This window comes from Erpetoichthys calabaricus, chromosome 7 (genome assembly GCF_900747795.2).
Source record: "Erpetoichthys calabaricus chromosome 7, fErpCal1.3, whole genome shotgun sequence".
NCBI lineage: Eukaryota > Metazoa > Chordata > Cladistia > Polypteriformes > Polypteridae > Erpetoichthys > Erpetoichthys calabaricus.
In genome coordinates this window covers 74,579,099-74,593,221 of record NC_041400.2, presented here as the reverse complement: position 1 = coordinate 74,593,221, position 14,123 = coordinate 74,579,099, and the positions used below count along the sequence as shown (strand labels likewise).

Sequence of the window (14,123 nt, the reverse complement as noted above, 5' to 3'; positions counted from 1 at the left end):
GTGCTGAGGTCCAGGGCTCCCAAGGCATTCGGGTGCCCCCTGGCAGTGACCACGGAGTCCTACAGGGATGAGCTTCCAAGCTTTGTACCTGTGGTCCCCATAGCCGCCAGGGCGGTCTGGCCCACATGGTCTGGGGAAGGCGTAAGCCCTCTTCTGGTCCTCTGGGGCGTCCCGGCTGGGTGGCCCCCCCAGCCACCTGCGACAGTATGCAAAAAGGGACTGATTAAAAGCTAACCATAACTTTTAACCTCTAAACAAATCAGAGTCCGTGAACTGAATCATAAAAACCATGATTACCTCCTATATGGGTGGTCATCATAAGGAGGAAACAAATGTCTGCTAGAACTTTGGTTAGCAATAAACAACACAGTACATGATGCATCCAGAAAAATCCCAATTCTCCTGGCAATAGGTTGGGCACTCAAGAGTCCTCTCAAGCACCTATTCCATATACCCCAAAACAAGACACGCCCCCTTATAATTAACTTCAACATCTCCAAACATTAAAATTGCGGGTGGAGGGGAGAGTGGCAAAGTCCAAATCTGAGCAGTATTACATTCAGTGGGGAAAAGAAACACATAACAATTTCTCAGAAGAATTAGCCCCAAAGTCCACACCTGCTAAAATTGTTAAGGTATTAGGGTTTGTAAATTCCAAAATTCAATACAGCTCAAATTTTGAAACCAAACTAGCCATCTTGGTAACACTTTAGTTTAGGCACTACAAAAATGCATCTCTTACTCATTTAAGATCTTAACAAATGCTTCTTTTGGTCTTCACAAAACTAATAAAACATTCAGTAGACATGTTATTCATCTCTGTGCAGTGTGCTCTGTTTTAATGCTTTTCATGGATCCTTAAAAGTAAAATCAAAACTATTCACAAATGTTTTAACTGATTTGTCTTCTTCAAATATTCTTCATCTTGACTAACGTCTTATTCTGTATAAAATGGTAGTAAATCGTTCTTTACAAAGGCCTTTTGTTGGGGTTGTAAATAGTGTAATTCTTCCATATGACTAGTTTTAACATTTCTTTTAACACTCTGTAGTGGGGCTACTTAGTAATAGTGTTTTCAATGTTTGTGCTGAGTGCGTTTTGTTTCCATCGTCCCGTTTGCTGTTCATAATGTGTGCGTCAGTGAATGTTGTCCCTGTAAATACAGAGGGGACGGATGAGGGAGAGAGACCGCAGCCCCAAGATGGAAAGCACCTGTTCACAATCAATTACATCCATCTCTTTACTATTTAAACAATCAGGAGGGAAAAGAGGGAAGAGAAAGGAGAAAGATGGAGATTTCATTTTACAACAACGAGCCACCATTACCTGCTATTTTTCACATCACACTTTTGTATCCAGTTTGTTTTTCATTTCACCGGATTTACTTCAGTTCAATCATCGCCAGAGACCCCGGGGTTGGACTTCATTTTCCACCACACGCTGAGGATACATGGTGAGATTGTTCCATTTTTCCGGGAGGTTCAAACACATCCATTCTTTGTTGACCAGTTATCCGTACTCAGGACAGTAATACTGTATACCTGGACTCAAGTTCACGATCATTGTCTTTTCCGTATTCATTCGTTGTTATTTGTGTTGTGTGTGTTATACGTTACAAGGGCAAGGGAGGGTTTGTTATTGTGTTTTCACGTTGCTGCTTTGGTGGAGGGATATACATATAATTTTTCTACATGGGGAATGTGCAGTATTGTTTTGTTATTGTGTTTCATTTAATATATTTACCGTCGATTGAGGGGAAAATATTATTTGTTAGAGGTGTGGCTTGGCATATGTAGGTTAGCCTCTGTAATTTTCCCAGGCCACAGGTCTTGGTAGTGTAGCTGCCGGCTGGGTAAGGGGTCGGCCGTTACAACTCTGTAAAACCACAGCTAAGCTTCACCTGGGGCCTCATGTATAACGGCGTGTGCAGAATTCACACTATAACATGGTGTACGGACCAAAAGTGGAAATGTGCTTACGCACAAAAAAATCCAGATGCATAAATCTGTGAGAACGCCAACTTCCATGTTCTTCCACTACATATATCCTGATCAGCGTGAAAAGTAACGGAAGTGCACGCGCCTGCTGTCCCGCCCCAACTCCTCCCAGAATTACGCCTCTTTGAATATGCAAATCAATATAAATAGCCCTTAAGCTCAGCGTTCTGTGAAAAGACAATGGCAAAAGCACGGGGGAAAATAGAAGAATTTCAGTGAATGCCAAGTGGAGGCAAGGAAAAACGTACTATTTGTTGATTTAAACAGTGATATAGTCAACAAAAGGAAGTTGATCAAGTGACATAGGGTGTCAGAGAAACTTGAAAGTTCAAGTTCACAAAGTCACACAGTGCCCGAAATAAAAAAGAAGCGGTCAGATATCAAAATCGCCGTGAAAAGGCGAGTTGTAGCCCACCGTCTGAGTGTCATATGAAAGCTTATTAGGGTACAGAGAAAACCATGTCCTCACATGTTTCATTATTAACAATATAGATTATTTAAATGAAGTTAAAGTTTTATCTGTATAATATAATAAACATATTTTGCTGCATTTCATCTTAAAAATGATATCGTCATCATATGTAAATACGCGCTTTATAAAGTGGCTCAGGTTGTGTAATATTATAACTGTATCGCAAGTTTACAGTGAGGTAATTGTACTTGTAAGTACAAACAGTTCTATAAGGAGCACTTGATGGATTGATTGAGTGTGTTTATAGTTCTTGGGATGAAGCTGTTTCTGAACCGCGAGGTCCATACAGGAAAGGCTCTAAAGCGTTTGTCGGATGAGAGCAGTTCAAATAGCAAATGGCTGAGGCAGCGTGTGCTTGATTCTGTATACCAATAATTCTCTTTCTGATCAGCTGCTCTGAGTGGTGCAGTGAGAATAATATGGAAAAAGATGATCCACTGTGGCAACCCCTAACAGGAGCAGCTGAAAGTAGAAGAAGGTGCAGTGAGAGTAACAACACTAAAGCAGCTATGGTATTTGGAATAGTTTTGCCATTCCGTGCACCATTATATTGTTACAGGTTAATTACAATCAGATGCCTTAAACTAATAAACAATATGTGGTTAATTTTAGTGTATTTATAAAGCCGCGTCAGGGATGTGGATCTGAAAAAGAAAGGGAAACAACACTGGAACAGTAGCACTGCTTTGATGCTGGGTTCCGTCAGTCTGCAAAACCGAGTGGAGAACTTGCGTACGCCATGGTTTGAGCTACTGTGAAAATGTGCGTGGCTTTATGCCAAGTTTAGGTTTTATGCATCGCGATTTGAGCGTGGAAACGGGCTTATGCAACATTTTTGTGCGTATGCACCGTTTATACATGAGGCCCCTGGTGTTTCCATCTATTGTATTTAGCAGATTGTTTGTTTGTGTCAATCAGGAGAGCTGTAGAATGAATTATCAAGAAGGAATAAATAAGCAGGTGGGTTATATAAGTTCAATACAGATGTATATAAGGAAAATAATCATGTCTGAAGACTTATACACACCTTTTACTATAAATGGAGATTAAATATGGAAGGAATGTCATGGAACCTTCCATATGAGTGCAGCAGATGAAAATTTTGACATTTGTCTTTCTTCAAAATATAAGTCAGTGAAGATATGGATAACATGAAGCTTATGGAAACTGGTATAAATTTACAAAATCTCACTGTGTGGTTTTCAATGCAAGTTGTTTGGAAGTAATGCCAGTTAAAGATATTGTTCATCTGACACTATCAACTTCGAAGGAGGTTAGCTAAAGAAGATACTTAAAACTTGCAGTTAAGAATTAGGAAAATGTGGACTCTTTTGATTTAATGTTGACATACTGCAGATAACAGTGCAGCAAAGTGATACATTTAAAACAATTTTAGGTATTCTCTAAAATAATTTTGAGTAAAATGTTAACAGTGAAATTTAGTAAATAATTAACTGTTTTGCAGTACTGATAAACCCTATGATATATATTAAAATGACCCTATATATTGAAAGATTTGGACACACCATGTTCTCAGATACAGGATCTTTGATTGTATACAGTAATTCTATGGCATTGTGCAACAGAGGAGTATCTTTTTACCCTCAAAGGTGCCTTTAAAAGATAGACTATGTAGTAACTGTCACATGTACAGCATCCAAATTCCATCCCACATAACTGCAAATAAATCAACTTTAGGAGGAAGAGGTCCTTATTGTAGTCTCTTTTCGAAAGTCAAGATCAAGATGAAGATGTATGCAATGTATGTGGAAATGTACACATTTCATTAATTTATTTTCCAATGTGTTTGTTATGATTTATAAATAAACACCACAGTCCAGCTTAAAATGGCAGCCTTTAATGAAATAGTTTTATTATATAGTTGACTTATATCCTTTTGCTGATTCTCTTGTATGCAATTCCTCCGACCGTCATAGTCTAGGAGAGCAAACACAAAGAAATGGAGCATTAAACAGTGATGTTAGAAAACAGACAAACTTCAGACATGCATATTCTCAGTGATGGATAATTAAAATTATACTACACAAGCCCTATACCCTCATAAGAAAATTAAATATTTTGCAGCTTGGAGTAAATCATTCAGTCAATCTTACTTTAGTACTTAATTAATAATTTTCCTCATTAATGTATGAACGTTACCCAGTCAGTTTTTAAACACTGTTAATACCTATTTCAGCTACAATGTATGGTAGCTGTTTCCCAGATTTTCTTTCTGCAAAGAATTTCTTTTAGGTTTCCATGATAAAATAAAATGTACTTCTAATTAACTTTGCACCCTGGGTTTACTTTGAGGTCATTTCCCATGAAAAGCTTCTGGGATCAGGACTGCACTCTGAAATTCCATCCTCCCAGAATTCGAATTGGGAAACCCTATAAGACATGTGCAGAATGGCTACTTTAGCTAGCATACAGTAAATTAGCAACATTAATGGCATAATTAGTACTGTTCTTGAGACTTTTGAGATATCAACCAACCTCTCCAGTGAATTGCATTTAATTTTATAATCATTCTGTAGTTCTCCCATCTCAGTGACTGTAATATATTTATGATGTTTAGAAAAAAAGTCTTTACTTTCTTACTGCATCCACCCAACGATAGAAAGATGTATTTCTTTAATATACTGGGAGACATCAAAGACCAATCCCAAGTTCAAATTTACTATCATATATATGCACAGTACAATGAAATTATTATTGCATGTTTCCCACATATTAGTGACATTAGCATGATATCAGTAGCAACCAAAGAGTATAAAGAACAGTGGATTCAACATCATGCATTAAATACAACAAATACAATAGTCACTCAGGTGGTTGACAGTACAAACAGCTGTTGAGTAACCTTATACCTGTGGATAAAAATTATTACTGAATGTTCAATTGGGGGCTAATAGTACTTTACCATTCGCAGCTACCTTTGAGGGAGCAAATGGTACTTTTTTTATACCTCTTTTCTGACTTGTGCTGAATAGCCTTGATTTCTTAGAAAACTAAAACTAGAAGTAAAATCACTTTTTGATATTTGGAAAATATGGCCCTGTTCTTCAAGCTCTGTCATAGAATTGTGAAACCCCGTGTAGTGGGAATTGTGGGACACCAGCCTACACTCTAGGTGTCTAGTATGTGGGACTGATTGTGACCAGGATGATGGTGTAAGAGAGGGGGACACAGACACAATAGGCTTGGGTTTTTGCAAAAATAAAGTGAGGTTTTATTTACAGTTGCACTTAAAGAAAAACAAAAATAACGTCCTGCGGAAAATATATATCAATATATAGTCCAATACTGCAAAGGACACACAAAACAGTTATAAATTGGAGCCCAAAAATGATGACTATTTGCAGTATTTACAGTGCTGACTGAAAGTCCCAAAGAAAAATGCAAAAATCAAAAATAAAGCTGTTTTCCTTCACAGAAATCCAAGCCAGGAAGATGCTCCTTAAAACAGTGTATAATACAGGGTTTACCAAAAATAGAAGAATATTTAAAATACAGAAAAAGAGCACCATTAACCACAACCCAATAAATACCTTCACCAAAGCTAATCCAGAGATATTTATACAAGGAAAAAAAATATTTACAGTAATCAAGGCACAAGCCGTAATGCTTGGTAAACTGAAGACAATGTTCTACCAAGTACCTATGTCTCTCTCTCTCTCTCTCTCTGTGCACGATCTGGCCAGAAGACCCCCTCTAGAGGCCGGAAATTTCCTTTTGTATTCGGTGCCTTAGCGCCAATCAATTAAGCTGTTAAATGTCATCCCTCCACGGGCACACGATGACGTGGACACGTCTGCGAAAGTGGCGCCTCCAGCCTCGCACAATTTATATATATATAAAAGGCAAAGCCCTCACTCATCACTAATTCTCCCACTTTTCATTCCTTGCAGTGTACTTACAAAAGTTAGGTATGTTTCATGTCCTACTGCAACACCCAAGGTGGGGAGATGGGCGTACCCCCTAAACTGTATATATAGATAGGGGAAATCCCTCCTCTCTATTTCAGTGACTTCCAATATACATAGGATGCCCAAATTTCCTATGCTCATTCCACTGTACTTACAAACGTTAAGTAAGTTTCATTCTGCACTGTGCCCTGTTATGAACTTTCAAAAATTACGTCTTCTTTTTGGCGGTTCTCACCATTATGCCTTTAGGAACTTGCTAGGTGTCAAAGTGACTGAAGTATATGGTAATGCTTCACTGCCATTTCTCAATTACTTTTGTGTCAATGGCTTATTTTAATATGGTGATAAAATGTCCTTATTTGGGTTGCCTCTGTACAATTAGTATTCTAGAGTTTAAACCTTAGATGGTGTTTCTCAGTGGAGATGCATTGATGGAATCAAAGAAGGCCATGGTACATGCCTTTGCCATTATCTACCCACAAGTAACATCAGGAATTTATGGCTCATTGGAAAAGATTCAGAGCAGCCATAGAAAACACAGTTACTGGAGGTGACAGACAATTCTGTATCCACAATTCAACAGGGTGTTTTGGCATCTATTCAAAAATCTGACTTGATTGTATTTTTGCTTGAATCATACTGTTGTTTTTCAACTTAGCTTATTAAATAAACCTTATTTTGTTTAAAACAGTACCTCACTGTCTCTGAATTGGGTTTTATTTTATTTTATATACACAGCATTCACAACACATAACTGACATATCATAAAGTGTGGCGGACAGCCGGGTCCCATGCCTGGCAGGGACGCCCCTGCTACATGGGCAGCTCAATACCTCCCCCAGGACACTTGGTGGCAGCCTCCCTGGCAGACGGTGATCCCCCAACCTGTCGCATGGTTCCATGGGAGATGGAGTCCTCCACAGCCTGGTTGGGGGCTCGGATGGCCGCTAGGGGGAGCTGCATGGAGTCAGCAGCCCGGCTGGACGAATCTTCAGCTCCACCCGGAAGTGCAATTAGGTCCAGGTGGTCAAGCACCTGGAACACTTCCAGGTGGGCTATAAAAGGGCCAGCCACCACCACTCAGTGGCCAGAGTCAGGAGGAGGAGGAATAAGCTTCAGGAGGAGTGGTGGTAGAGGAGAAAGGATTGTTGCTGTGTTGGAATTATGCTTTGGGACTGTGTATTGTCTGTGGGTCACGGGGAGGACGTGCGCCCACGGGTGAAGAAAAATAAAGTCTTTGTGATTTTGTACGTGCCTCTGTGTCCATCTGTGTCGGGTCTGGTGCCTATATGTTACAAAAGAAAGACAGACACATGCACTCACACAGAATGTCTATTTTAGGCCGATTTCCACTAGATGTTTAAGACTGAATCACATACAGATTTCGCTGCCTGGACTTGTATTTCTAATATAATAAATGTACCCAGCAGTGGCTGCTTATTACTTTTGTTGGACATTGGTGTGTTAATTTTAAGTGATATACTTACATTGATGATCTTGTCTCCACATAATTCGGTCACAGATTCAATTCCTTTTAAGTTTACTTTTAACTTATTTTCCCCCTCCTTTGTGACAACACCCTGCACGATGAGAAGAAGTCAAATGAGAGTAAAAAATCAAAACTGTAAAAATTAAATGCCAATTCTATTATCACACACTGTTGCTTTCAAAACTGGAAGTTCACAAGTAGAAAAGCCAAACATTTCTTCATAATATCAGACAGGGCATTGCTAACCCTACACTGTAATTGAGTATCCCTCTGGGATAGAGGAAAGGAAAATTCTGCAAATGGAACTGCTATCAAAAGCAAGGTATCACCTAAAGAATATATACAATATATACATTTAATAATAATAATAATAATAAGGTAATATTAAAGTAAATTAACCTGATTTATTTTGTACCTTTTCAACCTGCATTGCATATAATGACTTTTGGGACTGAGAGTTTTAATTCAGTAGCTGTCCTTGTTAACTGTGAGTGCTGCATTGGTGTTATGGTTCAGACAGGGTTTTAATACGATTCAGTTTATTTCCTGTTTATAGTATTTTCGTCATCTTTGAAACATTATTTTCATATATTTTATTTTGATTATATTTTGGTTTTTGTTCTTTCTGCATTTTATTTATGATATACAGTAATCCCTCGCTATATCGCGCTTCGCCTTTCGCGGCTTCACTCCATCGCGGATTTTATATGTAAGCATATTTAAATATATATCGCGGATTTTTTTTCTGGTTCGCGGATTTCTGCGGACAATGGGTCTTTTAATTTCTGGTACATGCTTCCTCAGTTGGTTTGCCCAGTTGATTTCATACAAGGGACGCTATTGGCAGATGGCTGAGAAGCTACCCGGCTTACTTTTCTCTCTCTCTTGCGCTGACTTTCAATGAGCCTGACGTAGGGGGATTGAGCAGGGGGGCTGTTCGCACACCTAGATGATACGGACGCTCGTCTAAAAATGCTGAAAGATTATCTTCACGTTGCTATCTTTTGTGCAGCTGCTTCCTGAGACGACATGCTGCAGGTGCTTCGCATACTTAAAAGCTCGCAGGGCACGTATTGATTTTTGATTGAAAAACAAACTCTGTCTCTCTCTCTCTCTCTCTTCCTGCTCCTGACGGAGGGGGTGTGAGCTGCCGCCTTCAACAGCTTTGTGCCGCAGTGCTTCGCATACTTAAAAGCAAACAGCCCTATTGATCTGTTTGCTTTCCTCTGTCTTTCTGACAGACTCTGCTCCTGACGCGCACTCCTTTGAAGAGGAAAATATGTTTGCATTCTTTTAATTGTGAGACGGAACTGTCATCTCTGTCTTGTCATGGAGCACAGTTTTAAACTTTTGAAAAGAGACAATGTTTGTTTGCAGTGTTTGAATAACGTTCCTGTCTCTCTACAACCTCCTGCGTTTCTGCGCAAATCTGTGACCCAAGCATGACAATATAAAAATAACCATATAAACATATGGTTTCTACTTTGCGGATTTTCTTATTTCGCGGGTGGCTCTGGAACGCAACCCCCGCGATGGAGGAGGGATTACTGTATTGATATATGATATATTGCTTTATCTAATTCTCTGTGTTTGTATTATGTTAACCATACATTAATGGTATTTTCATGGATGTGCTTTGTGTATTTAAAGTGAAACAGAAGCGGTGGTGCCCTGTGACACTGCAGCTGGAGGACCGCCTCTAGCCATTTATAAGCCTGCAAGCTAGATGGGAGAGTATTTTGACATTGACTTACTTGGATAGTGTTTTCTCTGTAAGTTCTACTTGAATTTTTCTGGTTCTTGACTCTTTTGATTCTGTATTGACAAAGACTATTGGATTTATTTAGACTGCCTTTGCCATATTCTTATTCTGAAAATGTTGTTTCTAAATACATAGACATTTTATTAATTATTTTTTGTTTCTTAGGGCCAGAGAATTTCACAGTTCCTTTCCTCTACTCAGAATTGTATTTTGGGGATTGTTTAAGATTTTTTTCTAAAATAATTGGGATTTTTTCCCTTTGTGTTTATTTAGGCCATAGCCTGATTATAGTTACTGTATATAAATTAAACAGCCTATTTCGGTTTCTTGCCCATGTTATAATTTTAAGTTTTTCTTTATTTTTTTAGACTTTCCTGAGGTGTGTTCCAAATATATATGAATTCAAACAGGGTTTTATTAACCCAAGGATTCTGAACTTGGCTTTGGTTTGCATCCAGAAAGCATTGTTAAAAAATGTAATTAATTAATTTACTGCCTTTTCCATAATGCGAGTTTAAGGATCAGTTGTAGCCAAATTACTGGATAATTGACACGGAAGGATGCAGCTGATGACTTCATGAGGTCATAAAGGTCACGATGAACACGGACTGGAGAAATAATAAAAAGATTAGCTTTCCGTATATTTGACTACAATTTAGAGTTTTGATTTTTGGCTTGATAATTGTGTGTATGTGACTTTCCAGTTATAATTCTTGCTCATCTAATGGTTGAAATCTCTTCTGACACCTTATTAAAAAAAATTACCCTGTCCCACTTTTGACAATGCTGACATTTACATGTCCTTCATGCCATATTGCTGCCTTGTTGGTAATTTTATTTAATGTTTAATAAATTCACACCTATGAGTTGACCAGCATCTCCTCTGGTTCTCTCCTTCACTTTTTTGACTTTCAGTCTTTTCTATGAGGCAGTCTGCATCTTTAGATACATTTTGCGTCTTTGAAAAATTTAGATCTGCAATCTATAAATGTTTATAAATATATCTTAATTCTGATGTGCATTGACGCATGTTCCTTATTATTTCCCAGGTTAGCCCCTGAAGTTATGACTGTTACCTTGATCTTCTCTCCTGTTGGGGTCTGCAGTTCTGCTTCTTCTCCAATAGTGAATTCATTGACCAATACTTTAGTGCCTGTTGTTACAGTAACCTTGAAAGAGTTGCCATTCTGAACAATTTCAGAGATGCTCTTTGCATCCTTACCCTTCTCAATCATTTCATCAGGGAGACCTGTGGGAAAAGGTTACATGAACATAGTGCAATTATGTCCACATTTTTTTATACACAATATATTAGTAAGTGTCGGGTCAATGTTAACAAAGAAAGCAAATGCACAGCTTATAATACGAGGTTAAGGGATGGAATTATGAGAATCATCTAAAGAAGTAGCTTTGGAAGAAGTAGTCATGGACCATCAAGCATCAGTGAAACATAATAGAAGCAAGAAAATAAAATAAAAACTAGATTATAATTGTGTGGAATTCAGAGATACCAATTTGATACTGTACCATGCATATCTTGGAAATGTTTCACTGTTTACATTTAAGTATGAATATCTTAATGAAGGAAATATAGTATCAAACTGCATATTTCCAGTCATGTGCATGTTGAATTACTGCACATTAACTGAGTACAGTCACAGCATTTGGATTGTCAATATTGAATAGCAATAGAATGAAAGAAAGCTGAAGCATATCCCAGTGCTCAGTACATAGTAGGAACCAGCTGTGGATGGGAAACCAGCGCTCTCACATTCACTCATACTGTACCTGCCAATTTACAGTGGCCAATTAACCTTTACATATTTGTGATATGGAGTACCAAAATTAAACCCACATAAACATGGGTTGAAAGCTCCGTACGGACAGTTACGAGGCAAGGATCTGAACCCATGATGCAGCAGTGGTAAGCATTACACTTCGGTGTCACCCTTAATGTGTAAAAAGTTCAAGAATCTGTTGCAAGCACATCTCACATAACTTGAATATTCTTATAATCTACACTGTAATGCAGAGTGGAATAGAAGTCAGTCCTCACTAAAACCGAAGAGGGAGGAGAACTGTTTGGTGTGCATTTTGATTAGTTACACTATAGATTAATGCCATAGTAGTGCAGTAGGAGAGTGTTAGACTGCATTGTGTATGTGAATGGTATGCATTCCTTTTGGTTAACAATATAATATCTAATAATCAACTAAAAGACCTGACAACACACAATCAAAGCAGACTACCAGAACTGCCCCTTGGTGCATTTGCGAGTCACACAAAAAACACACAATAATTAGTTAGAAATTATTTCAGTGCAGACAAAATTCATTACTAATCTAATCAAAGAACCTTTTATATCTGTTTTACTGCCAGCATTATTTGAAGACACTTTACAAAGCAAACAAGAATGCAATACAAAGCAAAACAATACATCAGTAATACTGTAATGTAGACAGTTAGACCCAAAGATAAATAACAGAGCAATACTGGTACTTTAAAAGGTCAAAACAGCTAAGGTGGTACTCACCAATTGCTTTCATGAATGGCTCAAAGTTTTCATGTGATTCAAGCTCATATTTTCCATTGAAAGCCATTGTGCAGTTGATCCACGTGCAGTGTTCACAGCGGAGATGAAAGAGCAAGAATGGATTTGTGGTTTTATACCCAGTCTAAGAACATTGAGCAACTTGTCTATAATTACCCAGAAGGACTGTTTTACAACCTGCTATGTGATCATTAACATTTTACTGAAGAAAGGCAAGTGATAAAAAAAAAATCTTTATGCATGAACAAGAGCAGGAGACATGAAAAGTCCCATTTATCTAAAAATCTAACTGCATGATGCAGGCAGTAAACAGTTACATAAACAGAGCTCCAGAAGAAATAGCTTAGCTGAGCACTCAAACGTCTGTTAACTTACCAAATGAGCTGGATGGACTGAATGGCCTCTTCCCATTTCTAAAATTCCTTATGCTTGTTTAAATTGTAAAACACATACTAAAAAAGAAAAATTGCAGTATATAGAACCAATATTTAGAATTCTTTATTAATACTATGTAGAATTATTTTGGAAAAATATTTGCAGAGCTATTTGGGGTGACATCAGTGTGACTGAAACACCTGGTAAACTGAATGAATCTATATTTATAAATTAAATAAAGCAAGTACATAAGTTAAATATATTGCCATATTTTATGTGTTTGTTGTTGTTTTTGTCAAATGGTGACTATTAAAGACTCAGAGATGGCTTGATGTTTTTTAGTTTTTGATATAATTCCCCTGAATCGAAAAGGAAACCAAAATTAATAAAACATTTAGAAATCAGGCAGATTATGTTACCGTATTGTGGATAAACAGTAGGCTCACTGATGGGACAAAAGACAAAATTACTATAACACATTCTTCTGCAGGCAGCATGGTGGCGCAGTGGTAGCACTGCTGTCTTGCAGTAAGGAGACTAGGGTTTGCATCCTGGGTCCTCCCTGCATGGAGTTAGCTTGTTGTTCCTGGGTCTGTGGGTTTTCTATAGGTACTCCAGTTTCCTCCCACTAGCCAAAGACATGCAGGTTACCTGAACTGGCAATACTAAATTGTGCTTGGCGTGTATGTGTGTGTGTTCACCCTGAGATGGACTGGTGCCCTGTTCAGGGTGTATTTCTGCCTTGTGCCCTGTGCTTGCTGGGATAGGCTCCTGCAACCTTGGTCTGGAACAAGCGAATTAGAAAATAACATGACATTTTTCTGCAAAAGGCTGGGCTTTTTCAAATTAGTTTCTTGTTATGTACCAAGCAATCCATGAAATTTTCCTTGAAACGTTATATTTAATGCCAATTAACATTTGTTAGGAACTTACATGTCTACCTTTAAACATATTTTATGGGTGACATTATAGTGCAGTAGTTAACCATGCTGTCTCATGTCTCTTCATACTGATTTGTCACACTGACTTGGCTCTATGTTTGAAGATTTATCTGTGAGTATTCACTGTGAATGACCAGTAGTCCTTCACGGCTTGGTTCCTGACCTGTGCTCAATGCTGCAAAAATAGGGTGAATTCTAAAAATAGGAAGAAAATATAAACAAACATTGCTGAGTAAAATCCAGCCACAAGGAATGCATAAATCAGTATGTTTTTTTTGTGCCAGTTCCAATCCTAGATAAATGGGGAGGGTTATGTCAGGAAGAGCATCCGGTGTAAAATTTTGCCAGATCAATGTGTGATCGGTCAATACTGGATCGGTCGAGGCCCGGGTTAACAATGGCCACCACCAGTACTGTTAGCCAACAGGGTGCTGGTGGAAATTGGGCTACTGTTGGCCAAAGATGGAGAAAACGGGGAAGGCGTGTCTGGTGGCAGAGGTTGAAGAGGAAGATAAAGAGAGTGGAAATGAGGGTAGGAACTTTGAATGTTGTCGGTTTGATTGGTAATTCTTCTTTATTCATTTGTCATATACATAGTTATACAGGA

The 14,123-nt window shown here is 38.3% G+C and overlaps 1 protein-coding gene across 1 annotated transcript; it reads right to left on the bottom strand.

Annotated features, from left to right (window-relative positions):
- Nucleotides 1–4,307: 4,307 nt before the first annotated feature.
- On the bottom strand, nt 4,308–12,329 carry LOC114654233 (fatty acid-binding protein 1, liver-like). The gene is made up of 4 exons (XM_028804652.2): nt 12,183–12,329; nt 10,726–10,898; nt 7,886–7,978; nt 4,308–4,407 (listed from the first exon to the last, which is right to left on the bottom strand). Exons 1-4 carry the CDS (start codon nt 12,247–12,249, stop codon nt 4,357–4,359), a joined length of 384 nt encoding a protein of 127 aa, XP_028660485.1. The 5' UTR covers nt 12,250–12,329; the 3' UTR covers nt 4,308–4,356.
- Nucleotides 12,330–14,123: the final 1,794 nt, after the last annotated feature.

Bases quoted from the DNA above. Each gene is read 5' to 3' on its own strand.
- LOC114654233 (XM_028804652.2), bottom strand. From the start codon at position 12,249: ATGGCTTTCAATGGAAAATATGAGCTTGAATCACATGAAAACTTTGAG. The intron at 7,979-10,725 runs GTAACAGTCATA...CTCATCGTGCAG, and splicing joins CAACAGGAGAGAAGATCAAG to GGTGTTGTCACAAAGGAGGG. The intron at 4,408-7,885 runs GTAAGTATATCA...TTGCTCTCCTAG, and splicing joins GTGGAGACAAGATCATCAAT to ACTATGACGGTCGGAGGAAT.